Source organism: Plecotus auritus (genome assembly GCF_963455305.1).
Source record: "Plecotus auritus genome assembly, chromosome: 1".
Taxonomy (NCBI): Eukaryota; Metazoa; Chordata; class Mammalia; order Chiroptera; family Vespertilionidae; genus Plecotus; species Plecotus auritus.
In genome coordinates, this window is record NC_137770.1 from 80204024 (window position 1) to 80226940 (window position 22917).

Here is a 22917-nt window from a genome sequence, read left to right on the forward strand (position 1 = left end):
CTCAGACCTGTTAGGATGGCTATTAACAAGACAAGAGATAACAAGTGTTGGAGAAGTTGCAGAGAAAAATACCCTTATTCACTGCTAGTGGGAATGTAAACTGGTACAGCTACTATGGAAAACAATATGGACGTTCCCAAAAAAGCTAAGAATAGAGTTATCCTAGGACCCAGCAACCCCTCTTCTGGGTATCTACACAAAAAACTTAATTTATTTTAAAAGACATATGCACTCCCATGTTCAGTGCAGCATTATTCACGGTGGCGAAGATAAGGAAACAACGGAAATGTCCTTCGATAGATGATTTGATAAAGAAGCTGTTGTATATTTATACAATGGAATACTACTCAGCCACAAGAAAAGATGAAATACCGCCATTCCTGACAACATGGATGGATCTTGGGAATATCATACTATGCAAAATAAGTCATATGGAAAAAGTCAAGAACCATATGAATTCATACATATGTGGGATATAAAACTGAAAACAACAAATGAACAAACAAAACTATCGACATAGATAACAGTATAGTGGTTACCAGAGAAAAAGGTAGGTGGGAAGGTAGTAAAGGATAAAGGGAGTCGGTAACGGAAGAATAGACTTTGGGTGGTGAGCACACAATGCAATATACAGATGATGTATTAGAATTGAACACTTGAAACCAACCTATATTAAGTTTATTAACCAATTCACCCCAATAAATTTAATTTAAAAATTTTTTAAATTCTTGAGGTCTCAAAATAATTTTTTTATGTGGGAAATATTTGATACTTACTGTATTAGGAACTAAAACTGAGAAAATGTGTTAATTCATTTAAAAATAATAGACTTGCCCTCGCTGGTTTGGCTCAGTGAATAGAGCATCAGCCTGCGGACTGAAGGGTCCCAGGTTCAATTCCAGCCAAAGGCACATGCCTGGGTTGTGGGCTCGATCCCCAGTAGGGGGCATGCAGGAGGCAGCTGATCAATGATTCTCTCTCATCATTGATGTTTCTATCTCTCTCTCCCACTCCTTTCCTCTCTGAAATCAATAAAGAAATATATTTTTTAATTAATAATAGACTTGTTACTGATTAACACAGATTTTTTAAAAATATTTTTATTGACTTTAAGACAGAGAGAGGAAGGGAGACAGAGAGAGAAAAAGAAAGACTGATGTGAAAGTGAAACATCAATCCCCTCGATCGGGGATCCAGGCATGTGCCCTGTTTGGGAATCGAACCAGCAACCTTTTTGGTGCATAGGACGATGCGCAACCGAGCCACAGCGGCCAAGGCTCACACAGAATATTTTTATAAAATCGCGCGCACACACACACACACACACACACACACACACACACACACACACACAGTGAGAAGAATGGCATTATTCTGTATCTTTACAAAATCTCTAATATCTTATTTAACAGAAGACAGCTGGATTCTCATTATTTCCTTCTCCATTCAATCTATTGTGATATCAAATGTAGCCTCTGGAAAACTCTACTATACACTTGTAAGAGAATAAAAATGAAAAAGGTGAATAATGTCTTAGTATTGATATGACTAGAGTAACCTCAAAAACTCCCTGAAAGGGCTTCAGGAACCCCCAGGGTCCTCAGATCACACTTTGAGAAACAGTGGTTTAGTAGAAAGTTCGGCAAATCTGAGAATGAATGCCATTTTTACCACTTTCTGGGTGCATAACCCTGACCAAATCACTTAACTTTTCTGATCTTTAGGTTTCTTCATCAATTGTTAGGGGGCAATGAAACCTACCCAGTAGGACTGTGGTAACTATTAGAGATAATATTGATGTGTTTAGCACAATGACTAGCAAAAAGGAAATGTTTGAGAATAAAATAATTATTTTAATAAAAGAGAATACTTATTTTTCCCCCATTTTTACTCTTATCCTTCTTTCAACATTTGCTGTTTCCCACAAACTTTAAAAATGCTCTTACCTATTTATGTAAGCAGCCAACTGTTTTGGAGATTTCTTAACCTGAAAAATTAAAATAGATAGTTGTAGCACATTTAAGTTTTTAAATAAAGCTATGTAAACTCTGTGATTGATATTAACAAATCTGAGATTCAACAGTTAAGTTTTTCAGATTAAAATTTTTTTCTGTTCTAATGCTTTATCTCAATCATTAGTTACAACAACATTGTATATAGATGTTTTTGGTATATCTATCTCCCTATTTTCTATGCCACTAGTCACATATTATATTTACAGGATACTTAATAAGTTGAATTTTAATGTGGTTGAAGAGAAATTATATCAGTGCTGATATGTCTTAAAATGGTGAACAAAAAGCACTTTTAAGATTCCTCTTTAATCCAGAAATCAACCCAGGCCATTATGCTCAATTAATATTTGACAAAGGAGGCAAGAGCATACAATGGAGTCAAAACAGTCTCTTTCATAAATGGTGCTGGGTAATTTGGACACATACACGGAAAAAAAATGAAACTAGATCACCAACTTATACTATACACAAAAACAAACTCAAAATGGCTAAAGGATTTGAATGTAAGATGGGAAACCATAAAAATTCTACAAGACTCCATAGGCAGCAAAATAGCAGTCATATGTCGTAGCAATATCTTTACAGAAACAACTCCTAGGGCAGTGGTCGGCAAACTCATTAGTCAACAGAGCCAAATATCAAAAGTACAACGAATGAAATTTCCTCTGAGAGCCAAATTTTTTAAACTTAAACTTCTTCTAACGCCACTTCTTCAAAATAGACTCGCCCAGGCCGTGGTATTTTGTGGAAGAGCCACACTCAAGGGGCCAAAGAGCCGCATGTGGCTCACGAGCCACAGTTTGCCGAACACGGTCTTAGGGCAATGGAGACTAAGGAGAAAATAAACAAATGGGGCTACATCAAAATAAAAAGCTTCTAGAGAGAAACCAAGATGGCAGCATAGGTAAACACCTGAACTTGCTGCCTCACACAACAACTTCAAACTACAACTAAAAGACAAATCGGACATCATCCAGAACCACAGGAAGGCTGGCTAAGTGGAAATTCTATAACTAGAAGGGAAAAGAAAAGCACACTGAGACTCAGAGGAGCTGCGGAAATAAAGTGCAGAGGTACGGAGGGGTGCGTGCGGAGAGGGCTGGCAACTGAGTATGCGGCTGGCTTTTTCAATCCAGAGAGAGACACAAGCTCCCAACTGCTCTGAACTCCAGTTCTGGGCGAGACTCTGGGGACCCAGACTCATACGGGGAGAAAATGGACTGTCTGGCAGTGGGCAGAACTCGAGGGCAGCTTTCTCTCAGAGGTGCTTGCAGCGTTTACCGAGGGACACTGAGACCCGGGGGCCTCTTAGGGCAGGACTGACGGGAAGCCATTGCTGTTTACTCTGCCCTGAGACTCTGCCCCATCCAAGCTGTGCACAGAAGCTTTTGCATATGAATGGCCTGGTCCTTTGAAATCTAAACTTACCTAACAAACTGCAGCTGAGTCAGAGAGACCCAGAACATCCAAAAGAAGGCCCAAGGCCCCACAGCAGCTTGCACTGCTTCACAGCTGGGCCTCATCTGGGCACCTCCAAACCCCAAACAAAGAAGAGGAATTTGCAGATCTCTCCATAGCTCCTGCTGGGTGGCCTCAGGCAGAGGCTAAATTAGCACCTCCTTGGAGATCCAAGAGCCAGTGTACCCAGGGGTCAGAGTAGGACCATCCAGATTACAACTCCTCATATCCATAAGGGACACACACAAGGGGGAAACTCAGTGAGCACCAAAGCCCCACTGAAGCAAGTCTTGCCTCATAAGGGTGTCTCCAGCACAGAAGTTCTCCCACCGTAGACACAGCTGATTCTCACAGCCAATTAGCCTGGAGGTCAATTCCTCCCAGTGATACCAACAGCAATCAAGGCTTAACTACAACAAGACTGTGCACACAGCCCACAAAGGGGTGCACCAAGAGTGTCCACCTCAGGAACCTGGGGAGGCTGAGCCACTGGGCCCTATAGGACACCTAGCACACAAAGCCACTCTATCAACTCAGGGAAGCAGCCAAAATGCGGAGACAAAGAAACAGGTCATAAGAAAGAAATGGAGGAAAGCAAACTACTGGATATAGAGTTCAAAACCACAGTTATAAGGTTTTTCAAGAATTTTCTAGAAAAGGCCTATAAATTTAGTGAGACCCTCGAGGATATGAAAAAGGACCAACTAGAAATTAAGCATACACTGACTGAAATAAAAAATAATATACAGCCGAAATCAGTTTGGCTCAGTGGATAGAGCGTCGGCCTGCGGACTGAAGGGTCCCAGGTTCGATTCCGGTCAAGGGCATGTACCTTGGTTGCGGGCACATCCCCAGTGGGAGGTGTGCAGGAGGCAGCTGATCGATGTTTCTCTCTCATCGATGTTTCTAGCTCTCTATCCCTCTCCCTTCCTCTCTGTAAAATATCAATAAAATATATTTTAAAAAAATAATAATAATATACAGAGATCCAACTGCAGACTAGAGGATCTCAAGAATCAAGTCAAAGATTTGAAATACAAAGAAGCAAAAAACACTCAACTGGAAAAGCAAAAAGAAAAAAGAATCCAAAAATATGAAGATAGTGTAAGGAGCCTCTAGGACAACTTCAAGCGTACCAACATCAGAATTATGGGGGTGCCAGAAGAAGAGAGAGAGCAAGATACTGAAAACCTATTTGAAGAAATAATGACAGAAAACTTCCCCCACCTGGTGAAAGAAATAGACTTACAAGTCCAGGAAGCGCACAGAACCCCAAACAAAAGGAATCCAAAGAGGACCACACCAAGACACATTATAATTAAAATGCCAAGAGCAAAAGACAAAGAGAGAATATTAAAAGCAGCAAGAGAAAAACAGTTAATTACCTACAAGGGAGCACCCATACGATTGTCAGCTGATTTCTCAACAGAAACTATGCAGGCCAGAAGGGAGTGGCAAGAAATATTCCAAGTGATGAATAGCAAGAACCTACAACCAAGATTACTCTACCCAGCAAAGCTCTCATTCAGAATTGATGGTCAGATAAAGAGCTTCACAGATAAGAAAAAGCTAAAGGAGTTCATCACTGTCAAATCAGTATTATATGAAGAAGAGGTATTCTTTAAGAAGAGGAGGAAGAAGAAAAAGGTAAAGATAAAAATTATGAACAACAAATACATATCTATCAACAAGTAAATCTAAAAATCAAGTGAATAAAAAATCTGATGAACAGAATAAACTGGTGAATATAACAGAATCAGGGGCATAGAAAGGGAGTGAACTGACAATTCTCGGGGGGAAAGGGGTGTGGGAGGTGTGGGAAGAGACTGGACAAAAATCGTACACCTATGGATGAGGACAGTCAGGGGGGGTAAGGGCAGAGGGTGGGGTGGGAACTGGGTTGAGGGGAGGCATGGGGGGAAAAAAGAGGAACAATTGTAATAATCTGAACAATAAAGATTTATTAAAAAAAAAAAAAGATAAGCAGTCCCGAGACTTCAACCAAATTATTGACAGTAAGGAAAGAGGAAGCAGTGATGGTTAAATATACATTTTATATACACATTTATATAATACACATATTTATAACTGTTTCCTGGCATATCTTTTCTTAAAATATATACAAAAAATAATTAGTGAGCAATTAAAGATAAAAAATAAATAAAAAGCTTCTGCACAGCAAAAGAAACCATCAACAAAACAACAAGAAAGCCCACTGCATGGGAGAACATATTTGCCAATAATATTTCAGATAAGCGTTTAATCTCCAAAATTTACAGAGAACTCATACAACTTAACAAAAGGAAGATAATCAATCCAATCAAAAAAATGGTCAAAGGATCTAAGAAGACACTTTTTGAAAGAGGACATACAGAAGGCCCAGAGACATGAAAACCTGCTCAAAGTCACTAATCATCCGAGATATGCAAATCAAAACAACAATGAGGTACCATCTCACACCTGTCAGAATGGCTATCATCAACAAATCAACAAACGACAAGTGCTGGAGAGGATGTGGAGAAAAAGGAACCCTCGTGCACTGCTGGTGGGAATACAGACTGGTGCAGCCACTGTGGAGAACAGTATGGAGTTTCCTCAAAAAGTTAAAAATGGAACTACCATTTGACCCAGTAATCCCACTTCTAGGACTATATCCCAAGAAACTAGAAACACCAATCAGAAAGGATATATGCACTCCTATGTTCATAGCAGCACAATTTACCATAGCTAAGATTTGGAAACAGCCTAAGTGCCCATCAGCAGATGAGTGGATTAGAAAACTATGGTACATCTACACAATGGAATACTATGCCGCTATGAAAAAGAAGGAACTTTTACCATTTGCAACAACATGGATGGAACTGGAGAGCATTATGTTAAGTGAAATAAGCCAGTCGGTGAAAGATAAATATCACATGATCTCACTCATATGTGGGATATAATGATCAACATAATTTGATAAACAAGAATAGATCTAGAGACAAATGGTAGGGGAGAGGGGGTTAGAGAGCAACTAAAGGACTTGTATGCATACATATTAGCATAACCAGTGGACACAGACACTGGGGCAGCGGGGGCTTGCCCGGGGTGGGAATGGCTGTGGGGTGGGAATGACTGTGGGGGTGGGAGGTTGGGGGTGGGGGAGTGGTCAAGTGGAGAAAAAAGAGACATATGTAAAATTTTAGACAATAAAAATAAATAAATAATAATTTTAAAAATTAAAAATATTCTTTAATATTAAACTAAAATATCAAAATTATATCCTACCAGAACAGTATACGGGCCAAAAATTTTTTAGAGCTTTCAGAATATAAAGTTTTCAATATTTCATTAATTCTACTTAATACTGGCAAGTTAAACAGAATTGGTATCTCTTGTTTTTTAAATAATTTAACCAGAATTACCCATACGCCTAATAGTTTAAATTGTCTGTGATGAAATAAAAAAAACCTGTGTCTCCCCAAAATTCCTGTTGAAATCCTATTAGGAGGCTGGGCTTTTGAAAGGTGACTGGGTCATGAATGAGATACTGGTCTTATAAAAGAGACCCCAGAGAGCTCTATTACCCCTTCCACCATGCTAAGACACAGTGAAAAGACAATCACCAGACACCAAATCTGTCTGGGCCTTGATCTTGAACTTCCCAGCCTCTAGAGTTGTAAGAAATAAATTTCTGTTGTTTAAAGCCATCCAGTCTATAGTATTCTGTCATGGTATTCTTAGCCTGAACAGACTAAAATACTGTCTTACCTGTTACCTAGAAAATGTGGACTTACCTCCTTCATGTTCTTATTAGTGAAATTAGAGATCCTTTTTCTAGGACGATCAATGGAATGATCCTCAATATTATTATAAAAGTTCCGTTTTTTAACATTGTGGGTTTCAGATGCCATAATCTCTTAAATACCTAGACAACAAAATAAAAAGAATAAATGGAAAATACAAAAAGCAAAAGAGTCTAACTATTTCCTTAATAAACATACAAAAATAGGAAAACAGCTTGCTATGTAAAAACAGCTTATGAGTAAAGCAGAGAACACAGTTCTAATCTACACACTTTTAAAAACCTTAAATACAGAGTAGGGCATTTCATGAAATTAAGGGTCTTTCTGTTCTCATTCTTTTTAGACGTCACCAGTAATAATAACATGGCATGTATTTTGGCCCAACACAAAATGTCAATCTCCCCATTTTCCATATCACTAGCCATATATTAAATTTAAACTTACAGGTCATGAAATCAAGTCCATGTGTATAGTAGTAATTATGGCATCCAAATCTACAGAAGCCTAAAATTTTTTAACCAAATCACATATACCACCCCAAGCAGCAGACAGAGGAACCAAAATCAAACTATATATATCTGACTTGTTTATGCCTAACCCTTACATTTTTCTTTCATTCTTGAAGCTAGCTCTCCAAAGCTTTCTTCTACCTTTGAAAAAAATAATCCAATGTACTCCAGGTTAAGAAACCTCTCAGATGAGACTTTTAAAAAAGTAAATAAACAACTACATTGATACAATAAGCACTGACTGAGGGACATCCATATGAGTGAGCAAAACTTCACTGAGGAAAGTCTTAAATAACAAACAGCATGTGCAGAATTGAAAGGCATGAAGCAACATGGTTTGTCTGGCATTATCTTAAGCAGATGCATGTGACTGGAGCTTAGGCTGGGAGTGGATTACAGCACAGTGAGAAATGAGGCTGGAAGAGATAGGCACAATCTAGATCATAAAGGGTTTGTTCATGAGCTAAGCTTTTTTTTTTTTTGTTAATCCTCACCTGAGGATATGCTTATTGACTTTAGAGAGAAGGGATGTGAGAGAGAGAGATCGAGATCCAGGATAGAACCTGCAGCTTAGGTATGTGCCCTGACCAGGAATTGAACCAGCAACTTTTTGGTATACAGGACAATGTTCCAACCAACTGAAAAACAGGGGTCAAGACTTTTTTTTTTAAGGGAAGAGAAACATTTAAAAATAGGAGACTAGACCCCATTACAATGACAGAAAAAAGTTTTTAAACACATAAAACCCATAAGGACAAAGAAGAGGAAATGATGGCAACATTTTATTTATTTATTTATTTATTAAATATATTTTATTGGTTTTTTTACAGAGAGGAAGGGAGAGGGAGAGAGAGTTAGAAACATCGATGAGAGAGAAACATCGATCAGCTGCCTCTTGCACAATTCCTACTGGGTATGTGCCCACAACCAAGGTACATGCCCTTGACTGGAATCGAACCTGGGACCCTTGAGTCCGCTGACGCTCTATCCACTGAGCCAAACTGGTTAGGGTGGCAACAACATTTTAGAAATGGCAAAGCAGAAGTGATAAATGACTTGGCAGATCTGAAAAAGCCAAATCCTAAATCAACAGTGAAGAAAGGTGAAAAGGAGAATCCCCAAAAGGTTCAGTAATTGGCAATACTGAGGACCTCAATAAGTGAGGATAAAGGTGGACTTAAGAACAAGTAACATGAATATCCAAGACGCCTAGATCCATCCCTATATCCCCTTCCCCATTCCAGTAAAAGACTAGTTTTATATTATGGAAAATTTAAAACACAATCTTTGGGATGGGTAACACCAGTCATGAATGAGGGCGAAAGGAGCATATTATAAAAGGGGGTGGGAAAGAGGATCAAGTGAAAGTTTACATAGTAAATACTAAGACCTCTAAACTTTATTCTACCACTTGCCTCACACAGGCCTGCAGCCAGGCTTATAGACTTCAGAAAAGAGAGCAAAAGCTCAATCCCAGAGGAAAACACATCCTATCTAATAAAGAGAAAATGTGCTAATTGACCATCATGCCTTCACAAAGATGGCGGAGCCCACAGCCAATAAGGAGGGAATATGCCAATTGACTGCCACGCCCTCAAAGATGGCAGCGCCCACAGCCACAAGATGGCAGCGTCCAGTCCCCTCAACCCCACCGGGGCAGCAGGCGCGCGACACAGCAGGCACACGACACAGCCGGGCCTGCTCCCAGGCGGGTCCGGCTGCTCCATGCACCTGCTTCCAGAGTCCCCCAGTCCCCTCAGCCCACCAGCCACCCAGGGCCGGCCCGAGGCACAGACAAGCCTCTGATGGTGGCTGCCCAGTGCCCAGTGCCAGCCCGAGTGCAGGCAAGCCTTGGATGGCGGCTGCCCGGCCGCCCAGGGCCGGCCTGAGGTGCAGGCAAGCCTCACGGCCACCCGAGGCTCAGGTAACCAAGTAAAGCCAAGGCTTGCGCTACTGGCAGTGGCAGCAGCAGAGGTGTGATGTGGGCGTTGCCTTCCCCTGATCGCCGGGTCGCCTCCCGCCCCTGAGGGCTCCCGGACTGTGAGAGGGGGCAAGCCAGGCTGATGGACCCCCCCACCAGTGTATGAATTTTCATGCACCGGGCCTCTAGTATATACATAGATATCTATCTAAAAATATTGACATCAGTGATGATTAAACTTCACAAAAAAACTTTTCTATCTTGATTATGGTGGTAGTTACCCAACTGCCAAAACCAAGCAATATAAACTGTGTAAAATTTTATTACATGTATATTACATCTCAATAAATCTGACTTTAAAAAAATCTTTAAGAGATAAGAACAAACTGCATCCCTGAAACACAAATGAGGCAAAAAACAAATGAACTAAGACCACTGGAAATTAATTACTATTAGAGTAGACCTTGGTTTCTGTCAAATGATGCAACCTGATTACTATTCAGCCTATAAAAAGTCAACTTTTTGGAATCCAATTCATCAATAAATATGAAGTTGCCCTAGCCGGTTTTGCTCAGTGGATAGAGCTTCAGCCCTCGGACTTAAGGGCCTGGGTTCAATTCCGGGCTAGGGCACATACTTCATTTGCAGGCTCGATCCCTGGCATCACATCAATGTTTCTCTCTCTCTCTCTCTCCCTCCCCTTCCCTCCCCTTCGTTTCCACTCACTCTAAAAAAATCAATGAAAAAATAACCTCCAGTGAGGATTAACAAAACAACCCCCCCCCCCAAAAAAGCTTAATACAAATGAATAATATAATATGAAGTTGCCTTTATCACAAAAGAACCTTGAGAAATAAAAGTAATTAGAGGAGAAACCAAGATGGGTAAGCACCTAAACTGCTGCCCCGCACAACAATTTCAAAACTACAACTAAAAGACAGAACGGACACCATCCAGAACCACAGGAAAGCTGGCTGAGTGGAAATTCTACAACTAGAAGGAAAGAGGAAAGCTCACGGAGAAGGAGCGGCAAAGGGCTGAGGTACGGAGACACGCACGCAGAGAGGAAGGGTGGCGGAGTGCCTGGCTGGCTTTCTCTGGCGGGAGGGGGAAGGAAGACCCCGACTGCACTGAACCGCAGTTCCAGGCAAGCCCCTGGGGACCCACGCTCTTATGGGGGAAATCTGGACTGTAAGGCGGAAACTTGGGAACCGCGGAAGGCAGAGGTCTAGAGACTTGCGCACAAGGGCAGGGCTGACTGGAAGCCAAGACTGTCTGCTCCGCCCTGAGACTCCACCCCTTCAAAGCTGAGCACAGAGGCTTTTGCAATCTGGCAAGGCTAATCCTATAAGGCTGTCTCCAGCACCAAACTTCTCCCAGCGTAGACACAGCTGATCCTCACAGCCAACTGGCCTGGAGGTCTATTCCTCCCAGTGATACCAACAACAATCAAGACTTAACTACAACAAGGCTGTACACACAGTCCACAAAGGGGTGCATCAAGAGTGTCCACCTCAGGTTAACTGGGGAGGCCGACCCACTGGGCCATATAGGAAACCTAGCACACAAAGCTACCTTACCAACTCAGGGAAGCAGTGAAAAATGGGGAGACGAAGAAACAGATCACAAACGAAAGAAATGGAGGAAAACAAACGACTGGATATAGAATTCAAAACCTCGGTTATAAGGCTTTTCAAGAATATCCTAGAAAAGGCCGATAAATATAACGAGACCCTCGAAGATATGAAAAAGGACCAACTAGAAATTAAACATACACTGACTGAAATAAAAAATATTATACAGAGACCCAACAGCAGACTAGAGGAATGCAAGAATCAAGGCAAAGATTTGAAATACAAAGAAGCAAAAAACACTCAACCGGAAAAACAGAAAAAAAGAAAAAAGAATCCAAAAAGTTGAAGATAGTGTAAGAAGCCTCTGGGACAACTTCAAGCGTACCAACATCAGAATTATGGGGGTGCCAGAAGAAGAGAAAGAGCAAGATACTGAAAACCTATTTGAAGAAATAATGACAAAAAACTTCCCCCACCTGGTGAAAGAAATAGACTTACAAGTCCAGGAAGCGCACAGAACCCCAAACAAAAGGAATCCAAAGAGGACCACACCAAGACACATCATAATTAAAATGCCAAGAGCAAAAGACAAAGAGAGAATATTAAAAGCAGCAAGAGAAAAACAGTTAATTACCTACAAGGGAGCACCCATACGATTGTCAGCTGATTTCTCAACAGAAACTATGCAGGCCAGACGCGAGTGGCAAGAAATATTCAAAGTGATGACTAGCAAGAACCTACAACCAAGACTACTCTACCCAGCAAAGCTATTATACAGAATTTATGGTCAGATAAAGAGCTTCACAGATAAGAAAAAGCTAAAGGAGTTCATCACCACCAAACCAGTATTATATGAAATGCTGAAAGGTATTATTTAAGAAGAGGAAGAAGAAAAAAGTAAAGAGAAAAATTATGAACAACAAATACATACCTATCAACAAGTGACCCTAAAAATCAAATGAATTAAAAATCTGAGGAACAGAATAAACTGGTGAATATAATAGAATCAGGGGCATAGAAAGGGAGTGGACTGATAATTCTCAGGGGGAAAGAGGTATGAGGGGTGCGGGAAGAGACTGGACAAAAATCATACACCTATGGATGAGGACAGTGTGGGGGGAGATAAGGGCAAAGGGTGGGGTGGGAACTGGGTGGAGGTGAGCTATGGGGGGAAAAAGGAGAAACAATTGTAATAATCTGAACAATAAAGATTTATTAAATTAAAAAAAATAAAATAAAATAAAAGTAATTAGAAAAAGAGGTCTCTAATGTCATTCATATGTTAAAAATAAATACAGAATAATAATTAAAGGATAACAGCCTAAAGGTGAGGTAATTGTCCTATTTCACTAAGATTATTAAATTCCTAAAGAATTAGTAACTGATTTAAGATTTTACAAATTTTAAAAGAAAACAAACATTACTAAAGAATACTAATTTGAAAACTAATTTTGAAAGCTTAAAATTGGTGGTGTGACAATAACAATTTCCAATAAAATAATAGCTACCACCATTTTATCACTTAACACATTGCAGACCAGTAGTTTTATTACTAGCTTTACCCAGTGGCCAGATAAGTTTCTATTGAATGAGTACAAAAACGTTTTACATAAATGTTAAAGGCACGTTTTAAAATTAAATACCAAATGCATTTTGAAGTTATTTATTACATGTTCTTACAAGCTATTATCTTTTTAAAGAATTCTCATGATTGGTCACAAGCCTTAGACCAGAAAACACTAGAATTCTCGTGATCTGTCCGCAATGTGTTAACATGGAACTATAGATGCTTTATATTCAGTATCTCATTTACATTATACTAGAGGCCCGGTGCACAAAAATTTGTGCACTCAGGGGGGTGGGCCCTCAGCCTGGCCTGCACCCTCTCACAATCCAGGACACCTCGGTGCACCCTAGGACTGGCCTGAGGTCAGGGCCTATCAGGGCTTTCCTTCCCCAGGCTGCAAGCAGCTGGCCCCACCCCCGCTGCTGCCACTGCTTGCCATCTGTGCACCGCTGCCCGCCCCCCTGCCACCAGTGGCCTCCCTCTGAAGGCGACAGGCTGGGGTGCAATGGCTTGGCTAGCCTAGGCCTTCCTCTTTTTTTGCGGGGGGGAGGGGGCGGGGCCAGCCCTGCGAGGGGCCATCTGCCTACCTGATCGCCCCTAACCGCTTGCCTACCTACCTGATCACCCCTAACCGCTGGCCCGCCTACCTGATCACCCCTAACCCCTCTGCCTGCCCCTTACCACTTGCTTGGGAGCAGGACCAGCACTGACTTGTTACTGGTTGTTACGACCCAGGGTTTTTATATATTAGGACTAGAGGCCCGGTGTGAGGGATGTGTGCACTGGTGGAGGGCATGACCTGCGGGGATTAGCCCGCTGTGGGAGTGCCGCTCATCCCGGTCAGCTGAGCGGCGCTCCCACTGTGGAAGTGCACTGACCATCAGGGGACAGCTCCTGCTTTGAGCGTCTGCCCCCTGGTGTCAGTGTGCATCATAGTGACTGGTCGACCAGTCGTTCCGCCATTCCATCGCTGGGCTTTTATTATATACTAGAGGCCCGGTGCACGAAATTCATGCATGGGGCGGGGGGGGGGGGGGGCCTCAGCCCAGCCTGCATCCTCTCCAATTGGACATCCCTCTCACAATCTGGGACTGCTGGCTCCTAACTGCTCACCTGCCTGCCTGCCAGATCGCCCCTACCTGCCCTCCCCTGCTGGCCTGGTTGCCCCCAACTGCCCTCCTGTGCTGGCCTAATCTCACACCCAACAGCCCTCTCCTGCTGGCCTAATCTCGCCCCCAACTGCCCTCCCCTCCCAGCCTGGTTGCCCCCAACTGCCCTCCCCTGCCGGCCTGATCTCGCCCCCAACTGCCCTCCCCTCCCAGCCTGGTTGCCCCCAACTGCCCTCCCCTGCTAGCCTGATCTTGCCCCCAACTGCCCTCCCCTGTTGGCTTGATCTCACCCTCAAAGGCCCTCCCCTACCAGCCTCATCTCGCCCCTAACTGCTCTCCCCTGCTGGCCTGATTGCTGCTGCCTCTGCCTGCCTGATCGCCCCTAACTACCCTCCCCTGCTGACCTGATCTCACCTCCAACTTCCCTCCCCTGCCGGCCTGATCTTGCCCCCAACTGCCCTCCCCTGCCGGCCTGATCTTGCCCCCAACTGCCCTTCCCTGCCAGCCTAATCTCACCCCTAACTGCTCTACCCTGCTGTCCTGATCACCCCTAACTGCCTCTGCCTGCCTGATCGCCCCTAACTGCCCTACCTTGCCGGCCTGATCTTGTCTCCAACTGCTCTCCCCTACCAGCCTTATCATCCCTAACTGCCACTGTCTGCCTGATCGCCCCTAACTGCCCTCCCCTGCCAGCCTGATCTCGCCACCAACTGCCCTCCCCTGCAGGCCTGATCTTGCCCCCAACTTCCCTCCCCTGCTGGCCTGGTTGCCCCCAACTTCCCTCCCTGCTGGCCTGGTTGCCCCAAACTGCCCTCCCCTGCCAGCCTGACCTTGCCCCCAACTATCCTCCCTTGCTGGCTTGATCTCACCCCCAAAGGCCCTCCCCTGCCGGCCTCATCTCGCCCCCAACTCTCCTCCCCTGCCAGCTTGATCACCCTTAACAGCCTCTGCCTCAGCCCCACCACCATGGCTTTGTCTGGAAGGAAGCCGGACATCTGGAAGATGGCCTGTCGACCTGGTCTAATTAGCATATTACCCTTTTAGTAGTATAGATAGGTTATATAGGATAGGATTGCTTAAATGGGGTGGGGGGGAGTCTTTTTCATCAGGAGGAGATGCTCTTGGCAGACAGAAATACATAATCCCTATATCTGGACTGATAGCCAGCCACATGCACTATACTGCCAAACCAGTCATTAAAAAATTGAACCACTTTCTTACACCTTACACCAAACAGCTGTTGCCCTTAAAACCTCTCCTCAGCCCCGACCTTAGGTTCTGCCTTCGCAGTTCACCCAGATTAGGTTCTAATTGGTCGGTTTCTATGCCAGTCAGAGTCAAAAGCTCCACCTCCTAGGCAGTCACTGGCTCCTCGCACTTCACCCAGATTTGGTTCTGATTGGTCAATTTCTATGCCAGTCAAGAGTCAAAAGCTCCACCTCCTAGGCAGCCATTGGCTCCTTGCACTTCACCCAGATTTGGTTCTGATTAGTCAGTTTCTATGCCAGTCAGTGTCAAAAGCTCCGCCTCCAAGGGAGCCATTGGGTTCTCACACTTCACCCAGATTTGGTTCTGATTGGTCAGTTTCCATGCCAGTCAGCATCTCTGGGCCTATCAACGGGCCTGATCAGAGAGGCGGGAATGATCAGCAGCCCCAGCGGAGGCCCAAGAGAGAGGCGTGGCTGCTGGCCAGGCCCGGAGCAAAAGAGAGAGGCAAGTGCTGATCAATAGCTGCCATGGAGGCTCAGATCAGACCCTGCTTTTCTCTCCAGGCCTCTCTTCGGGCCTGATCTGCATCCCCTGGGCAGTCAGTCCTGGGTTGGGGAGCCCACAGCAGTGGCAGTCAGTGCTGGGTCTCCATGGCAACCCAGCACTGACTTCCGGTTGGTCGAGCCTTTGGTCATTTTGGATGTTACAGACCCTGGGTTTTTATATATTAGGATGGTTTGCTTCCTTAGTGACTTTCCCTGACCCACCGTACCTAACTTCACTTCCCTATCTCCTTACCCTTCCCTACCGTTTTTCTTGATATTACTTGCTACTACTAGATATACAGTATATGTCTGTTTAGCATATGTTTTCTCTACTAGAATATAAACTCCTTGAAAGATGGGATCTTGCTTGTTTTCGTTTTTACATTACCTGGGTCTACAACACCACCTGGCACATACAAAGTGTTCTATAGGTGCATGTTGAATGAATAAGTCCATTCTATACTATGTAAAAATGATAATTAGTTGAAACAGCTTTTACCTTCTGTCTTTAATTCAAACTTTTCTAATATAAACTTCCAGAATCCTTTATCCATAAATTAACCCTGATTACATACACACACACAAACACATTTTAAAAACGTATAGAATTTAAATATTTTGCCTTTAGAAAATAACATTTATTGATAGTCTAGCTCCCTTTTATATAGAAAAATATTCATTTCTTCATAGGCTAAACAGTTTTTTTAAAGACCATACAATGTTGCCTTTTTTTAAAGAGTGAAGGACTTTACATCATTAGAAAATTGCAAGTCAAAACCACAATGAGATACTCATTGGCTATAATAAAAACAACAGATAAGAAGTGTTGAGAAAGATGTGGAGAAACTAGAACCCTCATACATTACTGTGGGAATATAAAATGGTATAGTAGCTCTGGAAAACAGTTTGTCAGTTTCTTAAAATGTTAAATACAGATTTACTATATAATCCAGCAATTCTACTCCTACATACTTATTCATGTGAAATGAAAGTTTATGTTCACAGAAGACTTGTATACAAATGTTCATAACAACATTATTCAGAACAGCCCAAAATGGGATAGACCCAAATGTCTATCAATTAGTAAATGGGTAAACAATATAAGTTATATCCTTGGAATACTACTCATTAACAAAAAGGCATGAAGTACTGATACATGCTACCATATATATGAATATTGTGCTAAGTGAAAAGAGCCAAACACAAAGACCACATATTATATGGTTCCATTTATATGAAATGTCCATAAAAGTAAAATCTATAGAAATAGAAAGTAGAGTATTGGTTGTCTAGGGCAGGGGTGGGAGTGAGAATAACTGCAAGTGAACACAGTTTTCTTTGGGGGGTGATGATAATGTTCTAAACTTTGAATGAGTTGGTGATTGCACAATTCTATATATAATCAGTAAACTGTATATCTAAATCAGGTGAATTTTATGGTATGTAAGTTATCTATAATAATAAAAGTGTAATATGCTAATTAGACTGGACAGCCAAACAACCTTCCAGACGTCATTCCAGATGTCCTTCCAGACAACCTTCCAGACAAAGCTGCGGTGGTGGGGGCCAAGGCAGAGGCAATCGCAGCAGTAGGTGGGGGCTGAGGCAGAGGCAGTTAGGGGCGATCAGGCAGGCAGGTGAGCAGTTAGGGGCAAACAGGCAAAGTAGTTAGGGGTGATCAGGCAGGCAGCAGAGTGGTTATGGGCAATGAGCCAGGCAGGCAGAGTGGTTAAGGGCAATCAGGCAGGCAGGCAGGCAAGCAGTTAGGGGCGATTAGGCAGGCAGGTGAGCGGTTAGGGGCGATCAGGCAAATAGGCAGAGGCAGGTAGGGGTGATCAGGCAGGCAGGCAGGCAAGTGGTTAGGAGCCAGCGGTCCTGGATTGCCAGAGGGATGTCCCCCAAAAGGTCCCGGATTACGAGAGGTTGCAGGCTGGGCTGAGGGGAACATCCCCCCCTCCCTCCCCCCCCCCCCCCGTGCATGCATTTCATGCACTGGGGCTCTAGTATTTCAATAAAGCTTAAAAAGGTGAAGAAAATTATCAACATTATAATGGTAGTCTTTTTACATTACAAATTCCATTGTGCTTTATGCCTTATAAATTTGGTAGTACCTTTCTTGGCAATAATAAAGGATTCTCTTTTTTCCCAAGAACATTTGACAGTGCTACTCAGATAGTTTAAAGCAATTATTGAAGCTCTTAGGAATTTCTGAGGTGCCATTTGATAATATACAAAAAGAGAATAATCAGAATGAGATCAAAGAGTGGTTGAAGACATTGATTATAGAAAATAGAAAGAATAATCTTTTAATGAAAAAAGAATAAAAGGAAACAAGGCCTTGAGAGATAAAGGAGGTATCAAGAAGAGAACAAAATACTAACTTTACTTAACTATTCTGAACACTTAATATAGTGTGTATTTTCTATTGCTATGGGTATTCTCTTGAGAAGGTAGAAAAACAGTGGCATGCAAAAGAAGCTGGAGAGATGAACTGCCTTAATATAGTAGTCATTTCATACCAGAAAGATGAAAACAGATATATTCATATAATTTACTGTAATGGCTGCCAAATCAAGAGATTAAATAGCTCTAAGTGTTCAGATACTCTCTACCTACTCCCAATGAGTAAAGCTCATCACACAGGAATGAAACATGTCTGGACTTTTGTCTCTAATAACTTGTTACTTACATCTCAAGATCAAATTAAGTTAAACTTTCTTTTTATATTAATATACTACAGCATTTCAATTATTTATATTGTATTTAAGCCTGAGATTTCACTAGGCAATTTCATTCCTCTTCTTGAAAAACAAAGCATGACTGTATACAAAAAATTATAATAACTAATATTTCTGGTATCAGTGATTCTCCTCCAATCACCACCACCAAAGTCATGCTCAATATTACAAAGGGCGTGTATGGTATTCTTGCCAAGAGTCTTGAGGTTAAAAATTTATAACCATTATCCTATATAATAAAAGCGTAATATGCAAATTGACAGAAAGGCGAACAGCGGAATAGCCATCCGAACGACCATCCAGGACTACGCTAAGACACCCACTGGCGCCAGGCCAGCCAAGGTGGGTGCGATGCGATTGTTCGGGAGCCCAGCCATCACCACAGAGGGAGGCCCAGGCCACCAGCTGGAGGGGCGATCAATTGGAGGGCTCCACGATTACCCCAAAGAGGGAGGCCCAGGCCACCGACTGGTGGGCGGCGGTGGGTGGGCAGGGCCTCCCTCTGCGAGGAAAGCCCAGGTCCTGGGTGCCGGAGGGAAGCTGGTGCCGGCAACTGGGGGAAGGAAGGCCTACTCTTGCACAATTTATTGCATCGGGCCTCTAGTCTTATAATAAAAAAATACATAAAGAGGTTTTAGAATTTAAAGCTTCAGCCTAATTTTTTTTTTAACCCAGAGATCAAGTAAGTTGCCCAACAACAGTCAGCCAGTTAGAAAGGCACAGAATGAATCCATGTCATTCTACCACATCTTTGTTTTCATTAATTGAATCCAATTCATTACCAACTAGAGTACAGTCAACACTTTTCATTTCTGAATAGCCAAATAAGACGAGAGTACGGTTTTTCTGAGGAAATGACAAAGGAGGGACAGATGAACATAAACTATAAACTACCTCCCATCCTTTCCTCCCCCTCCCTATAAGGATAACCTTTATTTCTCCCTATAAACTTCCAAAGGGAATTTATAGAGCTTAAAGACAAATCATTGGTTTCTCTCTGAGGCAGCTACCACACAAAAAATGAAAGGGAAGAATGAACTTGGACTTTTTTCTTCAAGAACTTCAGTGAAGGGGAAAGGAATAGAAGGTAAAGATTAGATTTTCTGCCCTAGACGGTTTGGCTCAGTGGATAGCCCCCAAGCCCCCAGGTTGAGGGCTTGATCCCCAGTAGGAGGCTTGCAGGAGGTAGCCGATCAATAACTCTTTCTCATCACTGATGTTTCTATCACTCTCTCCCTCTCCCTTCCTCACTGAAATCAATAAAAATCTATTTAAAAAAGGATTAGATTTTCTGAGACAATCTTTAGAGCCTGGGGATACTGATTCCTTCCTCCTAAATTCAACTCAGACTCTCAATAACTCCTCTGGTCATCTGTAGCACTTATTTATATATATTCTATATATATAAAAGGCTAATTTGTTAAGTGTCCCTCCAACTGTCCAACTGTCGCTATGATGTGCACTGACCACCGGGGGCATATGCTCAATACAGGAGCTGCCATGATGTGCACTGGCCATTTACATAGAAACAGCACCACGGACCTGGCACCGACAAAGCAACACTCGGCTTCCCCCAAGTGGGACACAGGCCCCGCCACCACCCCGGAGCGACACCCCATCAAACCACAGCCAATGCTGCCGAGACCCCATGGAGCAAAATGCAGCCCACAGCCCAGCCCAGCCCAACACAGAAACAGTCACTGTGGGCACTGGGTAATGATGTCGCGTAGCAACACCCGGCTTCCTCTCCCTAGCAACTAGCCTCCTTGGAGTTTCGTTAGCCAAGGAGCCTGACTTGCTTTATAGCCAGGTGCAAACATGTTTACACTTTAACTAAATGTCTGTGAAGCGTTTTCCCGTGCCTCATCTCATTTGATTCTCACAGAAGTCCTGCAGTAGGTAGATAGGAGAGTCAGTAGAATCCTATTTTCTTTTCATTAGCCAGAAAATGGAGATTTAGAAAGTTTAAAAACTTGACCCGACTGAAAAGAAGTAAGAAATGGTGGACACAATGCTCAGTAATGTTTATATGGGGGCTCTTTAACTCTTCATTTTAATGTGTGATTTACTTTTTTCTTTGGAAAAAAGTAAATAATGGACACATCTAAAACTATACATTTACCCCCCGAGTATGGTTTTGATTTCACACCTTGTTTCCATTATATAATGTACTTCTCATTATTTTTGTAATAAATTTGTCATTGCAGAAAAAAAAAAAAAGAGAAATGGTGGACCTTGAAAATGACTTCAGGTTTTCTCACTGCTCAGAGTATAGTCAAACACTGCTGCAGTGAAATATTTTACCCTTTGTTCTCCCTGCGTGATCTACAATAATAACCTGCTTTGTGTTGATATTTATTGCTATGTTGCTGACAATTACCTGCAAGAGAAGTTGGGGTGCTTCACTGGGCTAGAAAAAGTTTAGCTAAATCAGAAAGCAGGTCTAACTAAGCAAGTTTATTCTATATCTATAAAAGGCCAAGTTGACTCACGCATGCTCAATACATATAAAGCTCTCACTGGTGCCAATCGCAGGTGTGATTTTTGATCTGTCATTGTCCATTATGAATTTGGTTGACACTTCTATTATAGAGAAAGGGCGAATAGCGATATTAAAATATTTCTTCTAATTAATTTCCTTTCAATGTGCATGAATCCATGCAGCAGGACACTAGTGTTTAATAATGGAATTTGGGTCAGGTAAAATAAGGAGATTAAAAAGAGAATTGAGAGGGGAGGCTGGGGGAAGGTCAATGGGGAAAAAAAAGGAGATATATGTACTAATATATGTAATACTTTAAACAATAAAAAATGTGCTTCTTAAATAAATGAAAATGGAACATAACATACATATAAAAATAAAATAAAATGGAAAAAGGCTAAAAAAAAAAAAAAAAAAAGAAAATTGAGAATGCCACGGTTGATCCAAATGGGATCAATGCTTACAATGGAATATTAAACACACTACTTACAAGGACTATTTTGTGAAGTGGAAGAAGGTTCCAAAATAATAGCATCTTAAAAAGCAGGACAGAACCCTAGCCAATTTGGCTCAGTGGATGGAGCTTCAGCCCGCAAACTGAAGGGTCCCTGCTTTGATTCTGGTCAAGGGCATGTACCTCAGTTGCAGGCTCGGTCCTGGCCCTGGTCGGGACACATGCAACCAATCAATCTCTCTCTCTCTCTCTCTCCTTCCCACACTCTCTTAAAAAAAAAAAAAAAAAAAGGAAAAATATCCTCTAGTGAGGATTAACGAAATATATAAACAAAAGCAGAACAGAAAACTGAATATATAGTATAATCCTGGTTTTAAAAAATATATAAAGTCAATCAATTCAAAAGGGCTCTATAAAAACATAAACAAGTTATATATTGCTGATGGAATTACAGGTGATTTTTTTCTTCACTTACAGGTTTCTCTATTTTTCTACAATGAACATGAATTATTTTTATAATCTGAAGAAATATTTTTAACATAATGAAGTCACTATCTTATAAAAAGTAGCTTAATTATGCAACTCCCTTGTAGTAAAAAAGTAAAAACACTGTAAACGCCAACACACAAGGATAACATTTTATAAGAAGAATCTATCTTAACTTTTCCAAAATTAGGGCACTCCATCTAATTTTCTCAATTCTTGCCTTCTCACCTCATCTGGGAGTCAGCTCCCACATATACTTTCTATCTTCGATTTCTCCCTTTGAACTGATTCATCTCCTTCTGCTTTCAACCATGCTCAGGTTTCCTCTATCAACACCTATACTCTTTCTCCACTTCTCTTCCCTGCCAAATTTCTACAATGAGGGCTTTTTAGTTTCCATTTTCTTTTTAACCCTTTACGACCTTACTTTTATTTTGCCCTCTCCTCTGAAAAAATTGCATCTTCAAGGTCACTTAAAGCTATAAGGGAGCCTTTAAGCAATGATAATGCTTATCAAGGTCAGCCAAGCCAACTCTAAAGACTGCTCATTCTTCATCCACCATTTAGCATTTTTGTCATGTCAATGCCATCGTTCTGTTCACATGACACAGCACTATTTTGACTCTCCTTGTTCCCTTACTCCCTTTTGGTTCCTTTATCTTCAATGACTCTTTTCTCTCTAAACTAAAATTGGAAAAATATTCTTTCATGGCTTCAGCTATTTCTCTAGACCTAGTCTCTTCACTAACTTCTATGTATTCAGCTTCCTGACCTGCCATTGCTGAGTCCAAGTCAACACATCTAAAACTAATCTTTTCAACCTCTTCCAATATCAAACCAACTAGCTGCCTTTCCTAGCTACATTTTAAATTACTGGCATCAATCTTCTCCCAGACTAGAAACCTGGGAGTTAATTTGACTCCTCTCTCCTTCCTTCCAACAATCACTAAATCTTCTTCAATCTTCCTTCAGAATATTTCCTGGATCCATTCTGACCTTCCCTTTTCCACTGTCAGATCTCCAGTCTCATCACTTCAAACCTAAATTACTGTAAGAATTATCTGA

At 42.0% G+C, this 22917-nt stretch overlaps 1 protein-coding gene across 1 annotated transcript in view; it reads right to left on the reverse strand.

Moving 5' to 3' along the window:
- KATNBL1 (katanin regulatory subunit B1 like 1) overlaps nt 1-22917 on the reverse strand; it is a 58846-nt gene that overhangs the window by 14805 nt on the left and 21124 nt on the right. Inside the window, exons 2-3 of the mRNA XM_080680459.1 lie at nt 7250-7380; nt 1947-1987 (exon numbers count right to left, since the gene is read on the reverse strand). Of these exons, the coding sequence (XP_080536585.1) occupies nt 1947-1987; nt 7250-7366 (158 nt within the window). The 5' untranslated portion in view covers nt 7367-7380. The remainder of the gene's footprint in view (nt 1-1946; nt 1988-7249; nt 7381-22917) is intronic.